Genomic DNA, 20,175 nt, shown 5'->3' on the forward strand with positions numbered 1-20,175 from the left:
TTGAAAATAATACCTAGTCCTTTAACTTCCCCGCCTGTGCACGGGTTAAGTAAATTAAAATGTCATGTATTAAATCATAATGTCATTGAAATTAAACGTTTAAAATAACTTCTTCTTCTTCCTCGTTTCCTCATTGCCGAGGATCGCGACCACAAGTAGCGTGTCTCCATTGAACTCGGTCATAAGCCATGTGGACTGCACAGTATACGCTGTCGCCACATGATTTCTTTACACAGTCAGACCATCTCTTACGAGCCCCACCCCAAGAATGTTTACCATTAATTATGCATTGGTGCTCTCATAATGTGTCCGAAAGATCTGAGGGTCGCTCTTGGCATATTTTGGAGAGCCGTGTGGTGATATTCAGTTCTTGCAAAATAGAGATGTTTGTTAGTTCTTCTAGCTTTTCAAGTTATACTCGTAGCAGTCTTCGCCAGCACCACATCTCAATAGCGTCCACATCAAATCTTTTCAGGGTCCAAGTTTTCGGCACCATACATAAATATCGAGATTATCGAGAAGACAAGAGATCGAAATAATCGCACTTTATTTTGACGTCGGATTCCTCTGTTCTTCCAAATCTTGTCGAAGTTAGCCATAGCACTCTTCGCAGGTTATCAATGACCCAAGATACATAAACGCGCTGACTTTTTCGTAATGACGAATTGCTTTTAAATAACACGAGGCTGTCAAAACTAGCTAAAGTCGCTGCCAGCTTACGTTGGAATGAGAGGTTAGATCGCTTTATCTCGTTATAATTTATGGCCGCTCGACACCGTCCCCACCGCCTCGCGATGAGACCGGGCAGAAGGTAAAAAGTTGCATTTCACTTCAGGTCGTACTTTACATTCGGGACTCGAGACGTCTCGAGTACCTGTCATTTTTTTCTCGTCTCGAATGAAGCCGAAATTCTCGAGAAGTCTCGAGTTCGAGACTCTCGAGCAGAAACCCTAATACCTACCCTACCATATTTATATAATCGACTTAAAACGTTTTAAAATATTATAAATGGGAAAGTGTGTGTGTCTGTTTGTTTGTCCGTCTTTCACGGCAAAACGGAGCGACGAATTGACGTGATTTTAATAAATATAATTTTCTACCTTAATATATTGAATAGAAAAAATATTATTATCTGATGCTTTATTTCGTGCATGGTATAAAATATTTTATTTTAAGAAGAGTCAAGTTCCCTATTCGACAACTTGACCTAATAGTTAACATTTCGGAGGTCTCATCCATACTAATGTTATAAATGGGAAAGTGTGTGTGTTTGTTTGTTTGTCCGTCTTTCACGGCAAAACGGAGCGACAAATCGACGTGATTTTTTAAGTGGAGATAGTTGAAGGGATGGAGAGTGACGTAGGCTACTTTTTGTCTCTTTCTAACGCGAGCGAAGCTGTGGGAAAAAGCTAGTAATAGCATTGCATATTTATTTACGCTTCTAACATCTCAAATGTATGACATAGATTCTAAGCCAAGTTTGCCTAGCAGGGCCAATGTATAAGAGGTCACCCATGACGTCACGCAAAATTGTCACTCTTTAGATCCCCTTCCCCTTTCCTGAACTAGCATCTCTGTAGAGAAAGTTCAGGACGATACGCTAAAGAGCAAGAACGATTGGTAACTTGTCTACCCGTCCTACACATATGAAGCGACTTGACTTAAACCCTAGAAGTTTTACGTCAAGCCGTTAGCTTCTCACGTAACCATTCAAATACACCCACCAAAACGACTTAACACCCACTAAGCACGCCTACCAAATACCACCTAGACGTCATAATAATTAGGTTCACATTAGGAAGAACTGTGTAGTTGGAAACTAATCCTTTTGTGAGCTCTAGGGTATTGTGTGTAAATGGACCACTTCCTTCTGTGGTTTGGATTCTAGTTTTTTGTAAAGACTTGTTGTGAATACGAGCGCGACAGCGGTGAGCGGCAGCCAAACGTGCGAATGAAAAGTCCCAACCTCCCATCGCTGTGTCTCGCTCCAATGTATGGCCGCCGCTCACCGCTGTCGCGCTTAGCTCAATGTCGTGCCTGAGCCGTAAGTAAGGCCTGAGTGGATACTCGGCGCGGAGCGTTCGGCGGGGCCTGCAGCGGGGCGGGCGAGCGTGATATATACCTATCGGAAGGCGACTACACACTATTATTCTATGCATCTTTTTCCTATTAGCATGTACAGTCAACCAATTGGTAGGGGCCACTGTAGAACTATGTCATAGTAATGTTATAAATCAGATTGTAAGAAATCTCTTACTGCTTGTCATTTTGACATGGTTGTAGAGTGGCCTAGGGTTCCAACTGGTTGCATGACTGTACCTAGGCAGAGATATGTAGAAAAGTTTCACAAACGTTAACGAATAAGATAGTATTGACACTGACTAGAAACAAATTGTGGGACGCGTCACACGGATATGGCTGACGACCGCGACCGCGACTGATAAGTGTGCACAGTTTAAGACATCCAGCGCACGCCAGCTGACGTTCGGACGTCCGTTCTCTCAAGGCCACGTCCACGGCTTACGTCCGATGGTTTGCACTGTTCAGTGTATAGTCATTATCTAGATCGCGGCAGTGGACGAGCGTCCCATAATTTGATCCTAGCTTGACTCGTTGTAAGCCTACCGCTATGGTTCAATCTTACGGCTTCTTGCTAAACAGGTTTTGTGCTATAATCCGCTATATTTATATCACCTTCATTATACATCATTAAAGATATGCAAACTCCTTAATTAGACCAAGTCGCGAATTTGTAACTTTCACTCCATTTTATGTTATTAGAAAACAGTTGCTAAGCAGGTTAATACGTGGGCAATGTTTATGGACTTCCTTTAACTATCATATTTTTATGATTAAATAATTAATTATTATAACATTATTTTAATCGCGTTCGACCTGTGTATGACTTTAAATATGTGTACAAAGCGCGAGAACTTAGTGTAATAATTAATGATATATAATGAATGTCACAATTTCGTTTCCTTTTAATTCTTTAATAGCCGGGAGTGGCACTGAAACTAGAATAGGAAATATGCGTGATTGTATGTATATATTCTTGAACAGGTTAACTTGGCAGCGATTTCGATGACACAGACTGTGAAAGTGTTAAATAAAGGTCATTATGATACTTTAGTTTAGTGAACTACAGTTTTTTTTTTGTAACGCGACCGCCTAAAATAGATCTATTCGGCCGAGATTTTCCGTGCAAAAACGATGGTAAAGAATTATCAGCACCACATCCTTAGTAGACTGGCCAAGGAGATTAAAAACAACTGAAAGTCGACTTTTAGCATTTTGAAAGAATTGTATAGATATCTATGAAGACTTTGTCCGCACAATATGATCACGATACAATAAGTAAATCGAGCCGCGAATAGGTGGCAAAACGGAGGAAACGCAGATATAGTGATACGTACTAATTATAATAATAATCAACTATTGCCACTCGAATGATTCATACACGCAATGATAATAGCTACGGAGAGTACGGAGTAATAATGAATATGCTTCGTGTCATTCGTATTGGCTTGTTTTAAAGTTTAGACTTGACAAGTCTGCGCGTCTTTCTAAATGTCACAATCATCACTACACCTTACTGAACAAAGTGTGTGTGTGTGTTATCGGTAATATAAAAAAAGACTACTGAAAGGATTTTAACGCGGTTTTCACCCATGAATAGAATGATTCTTGAGGAAGGTTTAGCTACTTAAGGTATATAATTTGTTGAGGTTTTCTTTAAAATTGTTTGAAATATGACGATATTTGTTAATGAAGTCGGTAAAAATGGCGCTGTTCAAGAGCTTTAATCGAACAAACTGCTCATACTGATTGAGATATAACAAAACAATGTATAATGGAATTATACTTTTTATATACATAGGTCTACAAAAAAGTATACGATGGGAATATGTCTATCTTTTACGGATAACTTAGTATCAACCAAAGACATATGTAACTCCGTATAGACGGATAAAGTCTAAGAAAAAACGTACCTCAAAGCCATAGCGAAAAAGGTACGATGACCTAGATGGCGTTACACCTTTGGAGAACGGTCGGCTAGATGGCGCTAATATTAATATTTGACATTTTAACACATATCAAGTTAACAATATGGGCCAAATTGTCAAAACTGAGGTTCAAAAGTTTTAAGCCTGTGTCGAAAGATGGCAGTCTGTGCACTGTGATTACACATTTTACTTTGTCAGTAACTCTCTATATAATACTCGATCATCTTTGGTATCAACATATTTATGATTTAATCTCCGTGCGGACAATAAGGAAGTGTTTCTTGGTATAAACATTTCACACACACTGAGTGTGCGAAAATCTTATTAAAATATACCCATAGTACTTACTTCGGTGAGCTACAGCACAGTATAATAAAGAGTACTATCGTACAGTATGGCTACTCCCGCTCCCCGCTGAAAGTCCCGCCCACCCCCTCTCGGTTACCTCACAGTGACCGCCGGTCAAAAACGCGAACAGTCGAACTGTCATATCTCACTCATACATGCATGGTACGCGTTCACCTACACGAGCTTAGAATGCGTGTTAGGAACGCGCCTCTTTCATATATTTGATCGCCACTATCGCCAGTGTCAGTGTCCGAGATGTGGCTACAGATGTAGTGCGAAAAGATTTGCCTTCGTATTGTTACGGAAACGTACGAACGTGTCATGCTATTTCAGTCAGTCTCAGCACAAGATGTACTGACATTGACTCAACTAACATGACAAATACGAAAAACCGGCCAAGTGCAAGTCGGACTCGCCCACCGAGGGTTCCGTACAAACTTTCAATGGTTAAAATAATCATACTACTCATACTCATATTCATTTATTCATTTTACACGTCAAGATTTGATTTAAAAAAATAATATTCATACAACAATAATACTTAGAGAATAAATAGACAGAAGATTGAAATTACAAAAAGTTAGGCAATATTCACATAAAAAATGCACAAAAATAGGTAATAAAAAAATTGGCATAAGTGTAGAACGGGTGCTCGACCAGCCAATTTTTTAAGCGATAGGTACTTAAAGTTCGACACACTTAGGCGCTTCAACCACATATTGCGGCAATTTATTATAGACGGCAGGGTCCATCACATGTGTTAATTTGACCGTAAATTGGATTTCGCCAATTTACGGTCGATACCTACTAACTTTCCGGCATTTCGAATGTTGTACTTGGAACACATGTTGTTAGTTTTGTCACAGAATATATGTATAATAGTACAAGTACAGAAGGCTCACTCCTTTGATGTTCACAAAATGACGCCATTCTAAATTCTTACCTACATTAACAAACGGACCGCACGCGAGCAGCCAACATTGAATTTTTACCCCTCACTAGCTCGGAAACACGTGTTTTGTCCTTTAATACCAGCGGGTAAAAACGCATTTTATCCACTAGTGCTTTAAAATTGATAAAAGTAGGTAAATCTAGTAATAAAGATCATTTACCACCTGTGGAACTACTGGAAGCAGTGATAAAAGAAAATCTTGCAGTACAAAAGGCGGACTTATGCTTTAAGGCATTCTCTACTATGTTGATCTTTCTTTTATGCGGGGGGCTTCGCCCCCCGAGCCCTCCTTTATATGCTCTTAAGGGTCTCAAGAAAACCCTATCCCAACTTATTTTAAATACTACGTTGATCTTTCTTTTATGCGGGGGCTTCGCCCCGAGCCCCCTTATTCATGCTCTTCAGGGTCACAAGAAAACCCTATCCCAACTTACTTTAAATACTACGTTGATGTTTATTTTACGCGGAGGGCTTCGCCCCCCGAGCCCCCCTTTATTTCCTCTTAAAGGTCTCAAGAAAACCCTATCCCAACTTATTTTAAATACTATGTTGATCTTTTTTTGTGGGGGGCTTCGCCCCCCGATCCCCTCTTTACTTGCTCTTAAGGGTCACAAGAAAACCCTATCCCAACTTATTTTAAATATTACGTTGATCTTTCTTTTTTGCGGGGGCTTCGCCCCCGAGCCCCCCCCTTTATTTACTCTGAACGGTCACAAGAAAACCCTAACCCAACTTATTTTAAATACTACGTTGTTCTTTCTTTTTTGCGGGGGCTTCGCCCCCGAGCCCCCCCCTATTTCCTCTGGAGGGTCACAAGAAAACCTTAACCCAACTTATTTTAAATACTACGTTGATCTGTCTTTTTTGTGGGGGCTTCGATCGCCCCTGAGCCCCCTTTATTTGCTCTTAAGGGTCTCAAGAAAACCCTATCCCAACTTATTTTAAATACTACTTTGATCTTTTTAGTAGTTCCAGTTCATATCTTCCGGCTCCATCATCAGACCTTGAAACCTAATCGTAGTCAAAGTTCATTACATGACTTTTCTAAGAAACCCAAAAACTACTATGATACGATGTTCTATCATGTAGTTCCAGTTCATATCTTCCGGCTCCATCATCAGACCTTGAAACCTAATCGTAGTCAAAGTTCATTACAAGACTTTTCTAAGAAACGCAAAAACAGCTATGATACGATGTTACATCATGTAGTTCCAGTTCATATCTTCCGGCTTCATCATCAGACCTTGAAACCTTATCGTAGTCAAAGTTAATTTCAAGACTTTTCTAAGAAACCCAAAAACTGCTATGATACGATGTTCCATCATGTAGTTCCAGTTCATATCTTCCGGTTCCATCATCAGACCTTGAAACCTAATCGTAGTCAAAGTTCATTACAAGACTTTTCTAAGAAACCCAAAAACAGCTATGATACGATGTTCCATCATGTAGTTCCAGTTCATATCTTCCGGCTCCATCATCAGACCTTGAAACCTAATCGTAGTCAAAGTTCATTACAAGACTTTTCTAAGAAACCCAAAAACAGCTAAACCTTAACCCAACTTATTTTAAATACTACGTTGATCTGTCTTTTTTGTGGGGGGCTTCGATCGCCCCTGAGCCCCCCTTTATTTGCTCTTAAGGGTCTCAAGAAAACCCTATCCCAACTTATTTTAAATACTACTTTGATCTTTTTAGTAGTTCCAGTTCATATCTTCCGGCTCCATCATCAGACCTTGAAACCTAATCGTAGTCAAAGTTCATTACATGACTTTTCTAAGAAACCCAAAAACTACTATGATACGATGTTCTATCATGTAGTTCCAGTTCATATCTTCCGGCTCCATCATCAGACCTTGAAACCTAATCGTAGTCAAAGTTCATTACAAGACTTTTCTAAGAAACGCAAAAACAGCTATGATACGATGTTACATCATGTAGTTCCAGTTCATATCTTCCGGCTTCATCATCAGACCTTGAAACCTTATCGTAGTCAAAGTTAATTTCAAGACTTTTCTAAGAAACCCAAAAACTGCTATGATACGATGTTCCATCATGTAGTTCCAGTTCATATCTTCCGGTTCCATCATCAGACCTTGAAACCTAATCGTAGTCAAAGTTCATTACAAGACTTTTCTAAGAAACCCAAAAACAGCTATGATACGATGTTCCATCATGTAGTTCCAGTTCATATCTTCCGGCTCCATCATCAGACCTTGAAACCTAATCGTAGTCAAAGTTCATTACAAGACTTTTCTAAGAAACCCAAAAACAGCTATGATACGATGTTCCATCATGTAGTTCCAGTTCATATCTTCCGGCTCCATCATCAGATCAGTTCAACAGTACCATATTATTGTACTGTCATCAGAACTACATACAGCTGCCAATTATCATTAGGTACGCTACGATCCTTGGAAGATGGTTAAATTAGCCTCCGTAGATTCCATTACATAGTTAGTTACATACACGACGACCTAATAAAAGCGTGTTAATATTAATATTAGCGCCATCTAGCTGAGCCCTTCTTCTGTGTGGTACTGAGGTAAGTACGTTTTATTCTTAGACTTTATCTGTCTATACGGAGTTATATATGTCTTTGACTAGAAGTATAGGTACTCTAATGAGTATTATTGTATTTAGCGCCGTCTCTCGGCAAAATTTACTAAGTAATTTACGCGACTTGAGACTTGTGCGAACCTTTAGGCATGGAAAGTCACATGAAAAGTTGTCGAAACTAATAATAGATGGCGCTGCATTTAAATTTCTTGACTGATAACTCTAATACTAAATTGAATATACTCTAAGGTAGAGCAGAGTCTAATACCTCCGCTTTACAAAAGACCGCAATCAAGTAGCACTAGACTTTACTCATTGTTGTGTTCCTGCCGGTGAGTAAGGCAGCCAGAGCTCAACGAGGGTGCGGTACTCCTTCCTTCCTTCCCCCTCCTTCCTTCAGTCGTCGGCACCCAGGCCCCTTCTAATTACAGGTTTGTACATAGCTGTAAATAGCTATGGGACATATCATATTTTTAAGCAACTTATGCGCATAGCCTCGTCCTGCCCACCATATACAGTTTGAGCCATTGGAATTTAAATCAAATTGTTGAATAAATAGGGTAAATTTTCCTTTGTATCACGATTTAGATAAAACATAAAAAAATAAAGGTATATTTTGCCTATCCAGCCTTTTAATTGATAATTTCCAAAAATTGGAATACATATTACATATGTCCTTTATAAATCACATTGGGCAGGGCGTGGATAGACTATACTTAATACATACAAAGAAGATCTCTCTTAACACCTTAGAGCTAAAATAAACGTTAATTTATTTATTCATATCAATTGAAGAAATTAAAAGTTAACTGAATTTAACTATAACTCAGTTTGGGAAAAGCTTAAACTATTAACACAAACAATATTACATGGCAATTAGTAGATTACATTCGCTGTTCATTCGCATGGCTGCAGTTTCTACTAAACTTCTAATTTAATTTACAGTACAATATCGATAACACGGCTCTGTTGCTGTCACAGAGGTGGAGAATTAGGAATACAGGATATATGAACCAATATCTATATATTTTTAGGTACTTTGTATAGAAGTACTATATGAAAATAACAAAATCAAAGAAAATATCGGTTATTATCTGCATTTAAGCCGATTTTAAAGGGATGTCTCTGTGATAAATTACGAATAGATGATCGATCGATTGAACCATCGAAGTAGCAGATTATCAAGATTTCACTGTATTGGATTCACAATTGTTAAGCCAGATATCTATCTATCTATCTATTTAGCCTTTTCTTCTGAACGTGGTCTAGTGTTTGTGATTGTTTGTTTAGATGAAGTCGCGTAGTTCAGTGTGCCTGTTGGCATAGGCCTCCTCCAGCTCTTTCCAGTATTTCCTCTGCCTGGCCAGTCTAGTCCAGAAAGGCCCTACAGTGGTTATAATTTCGTCCTCCCATCGTTTGAGTGGTGGGCGTTGAGCTCTTGAACCATCTCTGGGGTGCCACATGAGGACTTTTTGGCTCCATTTTTCGGTTTTACGTCTTACAGTGTGGCCGGCCCACCTCCATTTTTGCATGTCTATGTGTGTGAGGATGTCTCTAACTTTGGTTCTTTCCCTTATGTCGATGTTAAGCCAGATATAGTAGCAAGTAAATAATATAAATGTATTTTTTATCATGCCGAAATATCTGTAAGCAATACTACATATTTTTAAATTAAAGTAAAAATTGAAAAAATCACACTGGTAGGAGTAGGACTCCAACCTGCAATCATCTGCATTGCCTGTGCAGCTGCCGAGTCAGTTCATTTTTCCAGAGTGGCTGCACCGGCAATGCAGTAGGTCAAGTCGCAGGTTCAAGTCCTACAGATGTGAATTTTTCCTTTAATTTAAAATAAATAAATATTTCATTTAGATTTCTATTTCCCATAATAGTATAGTAACCTAAGTTACCAAAAACTGCGGTCCATTAGTGTAGTGATCATATTAGGAAGGTGGGCCTTTAAGATTCAGTACCCTAAACGTTAAAAAGGTAAATGTCATGTGTGAGAGACATAATTAAATTATTTTATTGATAATCAAGTTATCAATAACACAGCATGGCAAAAATTGTAGTTATTATGATTTTTAATTTATTAAAATTATATTATCAGTCATTATTTAACTTTCAACCATTTGAACAGCAGCCATTGAAAAACATGAACAAAATAATGTTCTAATTTATTAAACAATGACTCTATTGTTTTTACATATTTCCTACTTATAGTACTGGTCATAAGTTTGAGTTCACCCTTTGATTTCGGTACAAATGAGTACTTTTGTACGATAATTAGATAATTATCTTCGGTTTGGTAGTCGAAATATGTTTTCAACTTATATTTATTGTTTTGTGGAGATTTGTTTTACTAGTTAGACACAATTCAGGTACCTTTCTTTCACTAAAATCTAATAAACATGACGGCAAAATGCTAGTTATATTTATGGCCTTGCCTTTGCCACTAATTGAGACACATCTTTACACGAAACACAGTTTTAGCCAGATAATATAGGCCAAATAATTATTTAGCCTATAAGATTTGAGGGAAACAGATGTTAAAAAAATATAAATTGTTTACGAAACAAATTTTGACGTCTGAACTACAAAAAACTATCTCTCTAAAGCAGTCAATTGTACTGAAAACAAGGAGTGAACTTAAATTTTTGACCGGTACTGTACTAGAGTAATGTGTAAAATCATAACTATTCATAAGGTAAAGTGGGGCAAATCCCGTCTGGGGGCAATTGTAACTGATCCATTTTTTTTCCATTATTACCTTATGATGCTGAGTACTACATGCATCCACTGAACGCCTACCATATATAACCAGTGGACACTCTATTTAATAATGCAAACATTGTAAAACATGGAGAAATGGACCAGTTACATTTGCCCCCCAGTCGAGATTTGTCACGCTGTACCTTACACACACTCCTCGGTGATTACATTGACAAGCACTACCTACAAGTCTCCGGCAACAACATCACAGAAAAAGGAAGAAGCTAAAATATCTCTGAGAGTCTGTCGCCGCGAGATAGATCCATCCTTATGTCATTAATATCTCGCGGCAATCATGTGCTAGGCCTACTGACACAACCTTGATATTTATTAGAGATGGGCCGAATATTCGGTAAATATTCGGTATTCGGCATATTCGGCAGGTTTTTCAATGTTCGTATTCGGCCGAATAGTTCGGTTATATTGCCGAATATTTACCGAATAAACAAAGTAAATAAATCGTAATTCATCGGATAATGACATCCTATTTCAGGATTCTAAGGAACCACCAAAGGGATTTAAAAATGCGTTAAAATATAAGTACTTACAATAATCAATTAATTATGTAAATAAAAAGTGAAATAACGTAGCTTAACATACAAAAACCAAAATTTTGTTATGCACTTTATAGGAACATTAAGAGCCTTAGTACTCATTACTAACAATACTAACCAATCATTGAAAAGTTTTAAACTCTAAGCCAGGATTTAAAATATGGCGGAACCGAATATTCGACCGAATGTTCGGTTCGGTAACAGCTGAACCGAATGTTCGGCCGAATATTCGTATTCGGCAAAGTCCGTATTCGGCCCATCTCTAATATTTATGCTGCCTTCTTTTTGTGCAAAGTTATTGCCAGTGACTGCACTATGTAACATATTATCGAAAGTAGATAATATGTTACATAGTGCAGTTCTTCTTCTCTTCTTTGCATCCTGTTACCCTCTGCTGGGGTGTAGGGCTCGAATCATATTTCTCCATTTACTCCGGTCTTGGGCAGTTTGGTTGACCCTGAGCTCCTGCTGAACTGAGCAACGCCAGGTCGATTTGTTATCTACTAGCTTTTGCCAGCGGCTTCGCTCGCGTTAGAAAGAGACAAAAAGTAGCCTATGTCACTCTCCAACCCTTCAACTATCTCCATCTAAACAATCACGTCAATTAGTCGCTCCGTTTTGCCGTGAAAGACGGACAAACAAACAGACACACACACTTTCCCATATATAATATTAGTATGGATTTTGATCCTCATAAATAAAGATTTTTTTATAGCTTTTACCCCCTGCTGCTGTGCAAATCGACAGAGAGAATTCACCAATGAGGTGTTGAAAAATATATATAAAGATGGCTGATCTAGTCAGTCTAAGCTATCTCTGCACAGTAGCAAAGCATAGATAATATATACAGTGAAATCTCAGTAATCCAGTACTTTGAACCAAAACCAGGGGCGGCTCACTCCGCGATTCTATCGCCGCACTACAAGTACATGCTGGCGGCCGCGAGTTCGCGGCCCATTCACTGGTGACGACCTTCGCGCGGCGCAATAGAATTCAACGTCGGCTGCTCGCGTGCGGTCCGTTTGTTATTGTAGTAACGAATTTAGAATGGCGGCATTTTGTGAACATCAAAGGAGTGAGCCTTCTGTACTTGTACTATTATATATTCTGTGCCAAAACATATAAATCTGGCGCAAAAATAAATAGTTTCTATTATCTAGTAGTTTATTCCCAAATTATCAGAGAATTCTCTTTAAAATTTTCTAAAACCTGATAATCTTCATTAAACTTATTATTTTAGTGCAGTACTTTTTACAAATGGCTAAATGTTTCCAGTAATTAAAATTTTGACCAATCAGGTACCCCCATAACAGCAACAGTGGATTATTGCTGTCGTGTACAGAATATAAGTCTTTAACTGTCACCCAGCCACAGCTGGCAAAAAAGTAAGCCCACTTTCATACATGAGCTTTGGAGGATGAGGAAATAATAAGTATTCAGGCAAAGTAGTGATCCTGCCTGCTGAGCCGCGGTCCTGGGTTCGAATCCCGGAAAGGGCTTCTATTTGTGTGATGAACACAGATATTTGTTCCTGAGTCATGGATGTTTTCTATGTATATAAGCATGTATTTATTATCTATTTAAGTATGTATATTGTCGCTTAGCACCCATCGTACAAGCTTTGCTTAGTTTGGGGCTAAGTTGATCTGTGTAAGGTGTCCCCATGATTTATTTATTTATTTATGGTTCAACTCTGCTTCTTTTGCTACTTTATTGTGTTGTATGTTTTCAGTGATAAGAGTAATGTTCTATAAATAATAACAAACATGACCATGTACAAGGAAATAATTACATGATTGAACAATTTTGAAACTCATTTTAAACAATGAATATTACTGATACTGAAATGATTATCTTTTGCATAGTTTATCTCTAGATATGTAAGATAAAAGTGTAGTGATACACACACCAATTATTGTTTTCTTATATATTTATCGCGAGTGTATGTAAATTTGATAAAAGTAAATGAATGTATAGTTTCAATTGTTTCAAATATCAGGTATCGTGGTATTATAGTAGAATGTTAATGTATGTTTTTAGGCATGTAAAAAAAAATATTTTTTTAGTAAGGGATGGTCGTGACTCACCGCTGTGTTCAGTGAAAATGTTCGAGCCGAGAATGCGGGGGTCCTTGGGCACGCGGGGCTTGCTCCTCGCGGAACGCATCGAAGCCCCGCTCGAGGTCCCGCGCTCCTTCGCTTGCTGCGCCCCCATGGCACCGCCGCACCGTCCCAAACACAACCCACACCACCACTCTAATTCAATAAAACCAACGCGACAGCACCAAACTTAATTTCATTATAGTATATTAAATACCACTGCGCTATAAAGTTAATTACACAACGTTTGAATAAAACTCTATCATTAATCGAGCATTCTTCGAGTTTGATAGCGTAATTTGACGAAAAATCATTACCGGGGTTGACTGGCTGTAAAAAACAACACAACCTCCGCCATTATGTGTCTGACATGTTTGACGTCGATTTTTTTGATTGAGAATTTTGCCGTTCGTGGCAGCACCGGCGCTAAAGCAAGCATTCACGAACGTCTTTAACATCGACGCTGGACGAATGCTGGAAGCTTTGCAGGACTGCAGAACAATGATGGTTTGTCTATGGTATAGTTGCTTGATAAAAAAAAAAAAGAGTAGAAATTAAAAAGTGGCAGCACTGAAATATCCCCCCTTTCAAATATATACGTGAGTACGGGACGACACTACAATGTTGCCATTTTAATTTTCTATTTCGAAAGTGGGTAAGATTCTATTATTTTTAATATACAGATAAAATTGATTGTTCAACTTTCGTATGAATATCAGTTTTTTAAAGAAACAACACTATTTTGTCTTTAGCTTCCGGTGTGTTTAGCCCGGCACTAATCATTTCCGGTAGCCATTACCTCACATTCTTTTCGCTCTCGATCTAACTTGCGAACGCGTCGCTGCATTAAAATTGCCATTTATTGCTAATTAAATAGTTAAAGTCACATTTTCCCAACAATTATCGTTAAATTAAGTTTAAACTCAGTGCTAGTCACATTATCAAAGTGGACAGGAAGAAAGCTCTGCTCCAAGAACAGTTCTGGGCTCGAGGAGACGGTAAGCCGGGCCCGCACGTGCGCCTTGCATACCAAGGCTGATGGTAAGCGAGCTGAAACCAACCCACTGGAACCTCATGCAAAAAGGTATGTGACATATGCACTGTTTTTTCCCCAGTAAGTGTTTGTTTAAATCTCTAAAATTTCGAGTTATCTTTGTCAATTTCGTCTTAAAGATATTTTATTAAATTACAGTCCGCTCAATTAGTTCATCATTAAACATTTGTTCCTTCGGCCGGATCCGTTGAAAAGTTACCTATTTTTAGTAAAATATCAAATTTGTCGTGTCGTAATATTTTTCTAATAAATTGGTGGGTAAAACTTTTAATTCTCGATTCGGTTAATGGCTGACCGGAAGTGTGACTTTTATAGTAGAATTTAGGTTGGTAGCAGTGTGACAGTTCGTTCAATCCGCTCATCTCGTTCGGTCTTAGTCTATGCTTTGGTGTATGGCAACAATTCGGTTGTCATCTCATCTGTCATTGTCAAAGTCAACTTCAAGTTAATTTTATTGAGTAACGTAAGATACCTGGACTTCCGGTTGGGACGCCATCATAGCGGTTTCGTGTCGTGAATAATTTATTTTTCTTTTACTCATTAATGTTGTTTAAAGTGTAATATTGATAGCGTATTATGCAGTAAACTAATGGTGTAGTGAGAAGCTGATGAAGAATTGTTCTCGAAACGCGTTTAGCCTCTTTTTTGTCGTAAACGGCCGGTAGTCCACGTGCTCTTGTAAAATCTAGCTATCAATTTACAAGTGCTAAGTCACCGTACAATGTCGTACTTACCGTACAAAAATTACTAATATTAGCTCATATCACCTTGACACTGGCGAAATAGTCCCAATGGACTGAAGCCATTTAATTTTAAAAACTGAACTGAACTGAGTAACGTAAACTGTTTATTTTGGACTTCCGGTTGTGACGCCATCTTAGCGGTTTCGTGTCGTGAATAATTTATTTTTCTTTTACTCATTAATGTTGTTTAAAGTGTAATATTGATAGCTTATTATGCAGTAAACTAATGTTGTAGTGAGAAGCTGATGAAGAATTGTTCTCGAAACGCGTTTAGCCTTTTTTTTGTCGTAAACGGCCGGTAGTCCACGTGCTCTTGTAAAATCTAGCTATCAATTTACAAGTGCTAACTCACCGTACAATGTCGTACTTACCGTACAAAAATTACTAATAATTAATTAGCTCATATCACCTTGACACTGGCGAAATAGTCCCAATGGACTGAAGCCATTTAATTTTAAAAACTGAACTGAACTGTTTATTTATATTTTCGTTCTCGTTTTTCGATAAATCAACAGTGATTATTACGTGAAAAATGTCGGACATTGATGTGAGCAATAGAGACGTTGACATGGATAGGGTTGAACGCAATTACGCGGTTATGCGGTTAGAGTTAATCTTTGATTGTATAGATTTAGAGGGTTATGTCGCGGCCGACTTAAACCCAATAGTTGAAGACTTTCATCGTGCCCAAAAGGCTATAATGAAGAAAACAAAGGATGTAAATACGGAGTTCTCGGTTACTGTCGATTTTGAACAAAAAGTAAAGTCAATCTTGACAAGGTTAAGGAAAGCTGAGCCTGTCATTACAAGCAAACATGAAACTGTTGACAAACAAGATAGTAGTGATAATAATTCAGCGAAGTTACCTAAAATTGTTGTGAAACCATTTGATGGCTCCTTGCACAATTGGTTGTCATTTAAGGAACTCTTTGATTCTTTAATTCATAAAAGGAATATTTCGAACATTGAAAAGCTGCATTATCTTATGACATCGTGTCAAGGTAAGGCTTTAGATTTGATTAAGAATTACCCAATTTCGGACAACAGTTACATGGATGCTTACAATGCTTTAAACAAGTTTTACAATAGAAAACGGCAAATTGCCTTTGGGTACTATGAAAAGATTTTACTTTGTGAACAGGTGAAGACCAATGGCCCGTTTCTCGAAAGGTACAAGCCTTGTATTACAAGTGTGTTTCCATGACAACCCATACGATTTGACAGTTTGCGCACTTGTAATACAAGGCTTGTACCTTTCGAGAAACGGGCCCCAGGTCTTCAACTGAATTAGGAAAAGTTAACCGTGTTTTTAGAGAAACATTACAAGTGTTAGAAAGGTTCGACTTACCCGATAAAAACTTTTATGTTATTTCATCTGTTGTGGGGAAAATTGGACAAGGCGACTCGGGAGGCCTTCCTCCTCGAGTTCAATTCCAATGAAATTCCAAAGTTTGAATTGCTACAAGAGTTTGTTGAAAAACAAGTCCGCGCTCTGGAAGTAACGGAGGTTAAGCCCGTAACAAGTGCCATTAAAGGTAAAGGCAAGGTAACACTAGTTGCCACACAACAAAATATATGTGTTTTCTGTACTGAACTGCATAACTTAGAAAATTGTAAAAAATTTAAAGTTTTAGACACTTCGGAGCGGTTCAAGGTGGTGAAAAACAAGGGCTTGTGTGTTTGTTGTTTCTCCAAAACTCATAAAGTTAAACAATGTCGATCGGATTGTCGGTGCAGTATATGCGGTTGTTCCCACAACACTTTGTTACACTTTGAAAAAAAGGAACCGGCTTCGCCAGAGGCTGAACCAGCACCTCAGCCAACGGTGAGCGGTTTAAATAGCAAAGTGACTTTGACGTCGGTCCAAAGTAATGGATTAGTTTTATTTGCTACTGCTCGGGTAGCTGTTCGGGATAGTTCAGGTAATTATCAAATAGCTCGTGCTCTTTTGGACGGTGCTAGTGGTGTCAATTTTATTTCCCATGACTGTGCTCGAAGATTAGGTTTACAGGTAGATGATACTAGCGAGCCAATTACTGGAATTGGACTATCTGAAGTTGCACCTAAGGGTATGTTATCATGCTCTGTTAAACCTATTGGATCAGAAATGGTTAATTTTGACTTCCAACTTCCAAGCGTCAGTGCTTCCAGTTATCTGTCCGGAGCAACCATACTATAGAGTCAATATATCGGAATGGCATCACATTCAAGGTCTACCTCTCGCTGACCCTGACTTTGCGAAGCCGGGCCCAATAGATTTACTCTTAAATGCAGAGATCTTTGCATCTTCCATTTTAAGTGGTAAGAAGGAGGGCCGGAAGGGGCAGTCAAAGGCTTTGGAGACTGTTTTCGGATGGGTTCTGATGGGTGACTGTTATGCCTCTCGTACACAATCTTTCACTAATTGTCGGAAAGATTGTTTTTTTCGTGTCGAATGCTTCACAATCAAACTTGTCGCTGTCGTTGGATGATTCTCTTAAAAGGTTCTGGGAACTAGAAAATATTTGTGGTCCGAGTAAACCTATCTTGTCGAAAGAGGATCAACTATGTGAAGATAACTTCCGTGCAAATTATTGTCGCACGAGTGAAGGCCGGTTCGAGGTACCTCTACCTTTCGTCGATCCTTCGAACAAGCCTACCTTTTCGCACACTCGTGAAATTGCAATGCGGAGATTTTTTTCGTTGGAACGCAAGCTTACAAAGCATGCGGATTTTCGTAAAGCTTATGCCTCCTTTATGGAAGAGTATGAGGTCAGTGGTCATATGGAGCAGGTTGCGCCGCCTGTCTCTAGTGTCGGGAATTTTAATTACATCCCACATCATGGTATTTTGCGCCCCGAATCTGTCAGTACACCTCTGAGAGCCGTTTTTGACGCAAGTTGTCGTGACAGCAATGGGATTTCGCTTAATGATACACTACTAGCTGGACCTAAGTTACAAACTAATATTTTTGATGTCCTTACTAGGTTTCGATGGCATAAAATAGTCTTTACGGGTGACATAAAGGCCATGTATCGTCAAATCCTCGTGCCAAACGAGGACGCTGAGTATCAGCGGATATTGTGGCGACCTTCGACTGACGGCCCAGTTAAAGACTATCGTTTGCGGACGGTAACTTATGGTGTGAAATCGGCTCCGTATCAAGCTTTGCGCACAATAGCACAGATAGCGGAGGAGACTGCTGACTCCTATCCTGAAGGGTCACAAGTGCTTGGGAGAGACATTTATGTTGATGATGTCGTGACAGGCGCTGACTCTATTGAGCAAGCTTTAAAAATTAGATCAGATTTATCTGAAATTTTGTCGTCGGGTGGGTTCCAATTGAGAAAATGGACCTCCAACAATAAAGGTTTTATCGTTGACCTTCCATCTTCTGAGTTGTATTCGAGTGATTTTAAACATTTTGATGAACTTTCGGATTTGTCCCTTAAAATATTGGGATTGTTATGGCGTCCACAAACAGATTCGTTCCAATTTGAGGTTGCAACACCACGTGATCAGAAATGTACTAAACGTACTATTTTATCGAATATAGCGCGCATATATGACCCGCTAGGATTCTTATGTCCTGTCACGTTTCACGCTAAATATTTAATGCAGGTCTTATGGTCATCTGGGGTGCAATGGGACGATGATGTTCCAGAAGCAATCACATCAGAATGGATGAAATTTACCGATCAACTTCCGTCGTTGAAATCTGTCGTTATTCCCCGTCGCATCATCCATTCGTTTGTTTCATTACAATTGCATGGATTTTGTGATGCGTCGGAGCGTGGTTACGCTGCTGTCGTCTTCTGTCGTGTCGATGACACACAAGGCTCTACTTTTGTAGAGCTTTGCTGTGCCAAAAGTAAGGTTGCGCCTCTGCGTAAATTATCAATTCCTCGATTGGAACTGCAGGCTGCCGTGTTGTTGGCAGACCTGATGCAGTCAACACAAGAGGCATTAAAACCTCTCTATGTTGTTCAGGAAATATTTGCATGGTCAGACTCGACCGTAACGTTAGCTTGGATCAAGTCGTGCCCTTCACGCTGGAAAACATTTGTTGCAAATCGTGTGAGCCATATCCAGGATCTTGTTGCTCCTGATCGCTGGCGTCACGTCAGTACACACCACAATCCTGCTGATGCAGGATCCAGGGGTTACTGCCTGAAGATTTGGTAGAGTGTGATATTTGGTGGAAGGGTCCGTCGTGGTTGGTAAAGGAAGAGAAGGATTGGCCTTGCTCACCTTTGCACGATCCAAGCAATGACTGTATTGTAGAGGAACAACGTATTTGTAGCTTACTCGTGACGGCCGATCCTAACTTAATTGATGAAGTCCTTAGCAGGTTCTCCTCGCTTTTCACATTAAAGCGTGTGTTAGCCTACTGTTTCCGTTTTTTACGGTCAGCTAAGGATGGAAAAGTTGTCGGATCTCTACAGTCAGCTGAAACCACTGCAGCTCTCATGTTTTTAGTAAAACATGTGCAGCTCACTTCTTTCAGTGTAGAGATCAATCAATTAAGGGAGGATCGTTTGAACGCATTGCCAAAGGGTTTGCGCAAGTTTTCATTATTCATTGACAGTCAGGGTATTGTCAGGGTGGGCGGTCGCTTGGCAAATTCTCCTATTAAATTTTCTGTCAAACATCCCATTTTATTGCCTCGCTCCCACCGACTCACTATTTTAATAATTGACGAATATCATAAAAGATTTTTACATCCAGGTGCCCAAACTTTACAAAATTTACTTGCGCAAACGTTTTGGATTTTGTCGCCAAAGCGAGCAATTCAGGCAGTGATTGGAGGCTGCGTGAAATGCTTTCGTGCCAATCCCTCTGCGGCATCTCCGCCGCTTATGGGAAATTTGCCTACTTTTCGCGTCTCGCAAATTAAACCTTTTTCGAGTGTCGCCATTGATTATGGAGGACCATTTGATATCGCTTTCGGTCGTGGCCGTGGTGCGAAAACGTACAAAGGTTACATCTGTGTTTTTGTATGTACTAGTACCAAAGCCATTCACATAGAGCTTGCTTCAGAGTTGTCGACAGAAGCTTTCCTCTGTGTTCTTAAACGGTTTGTCGCTCGTCGTGGTCGATGCAGTAACATTGTC

The 20,175-nt window shown here is 39.2% G+C and overlaps 1 protein-coding gene across 1 annotated transcript in view; it reads right to left on the reverse strand.

Moving 5' to 3' along the window:
• LOC125240789 (tyrosine-protein kinase Abl) overlaps positions 1 to 13,635 on the reverse strand; it is a 132,016-nt gene extending 118,381 nt beyond the window's left edge. Inside the window, exon 1 of the mRNA XM_048148867.1 lies at positions 13,274 to 13,635. Within this exon, the coding sequence (XP_048004824.1) occupies positions 13,274 to 13,400 (127 nt within the window). The 5' untranslated portion in view covers positions 13,401 to 13,635. The remainder of the gene's footprint in view (positions 1 to 13,273) is intronic.
• Positions 13,636 to 20,175: the final 6,540 nt, after the last annotated feature.

The sequence above is a fragment of the Leguminivora glycinivorella genome, chromosome Z, assembly GCF_023078275.1.
Source record: "Leguminivora glycinivorella isolate SPB_JAAS2020 chromosome Z, LegGlyc_1.1, whole genome shotgun sequence".
Lineage (NCBI taxonomy): Eukaryota > Metazoa > Arthropoda > Insecta > Lepidoptera > Tortricidae > Leguminivora > Leguminivora glycinivorella.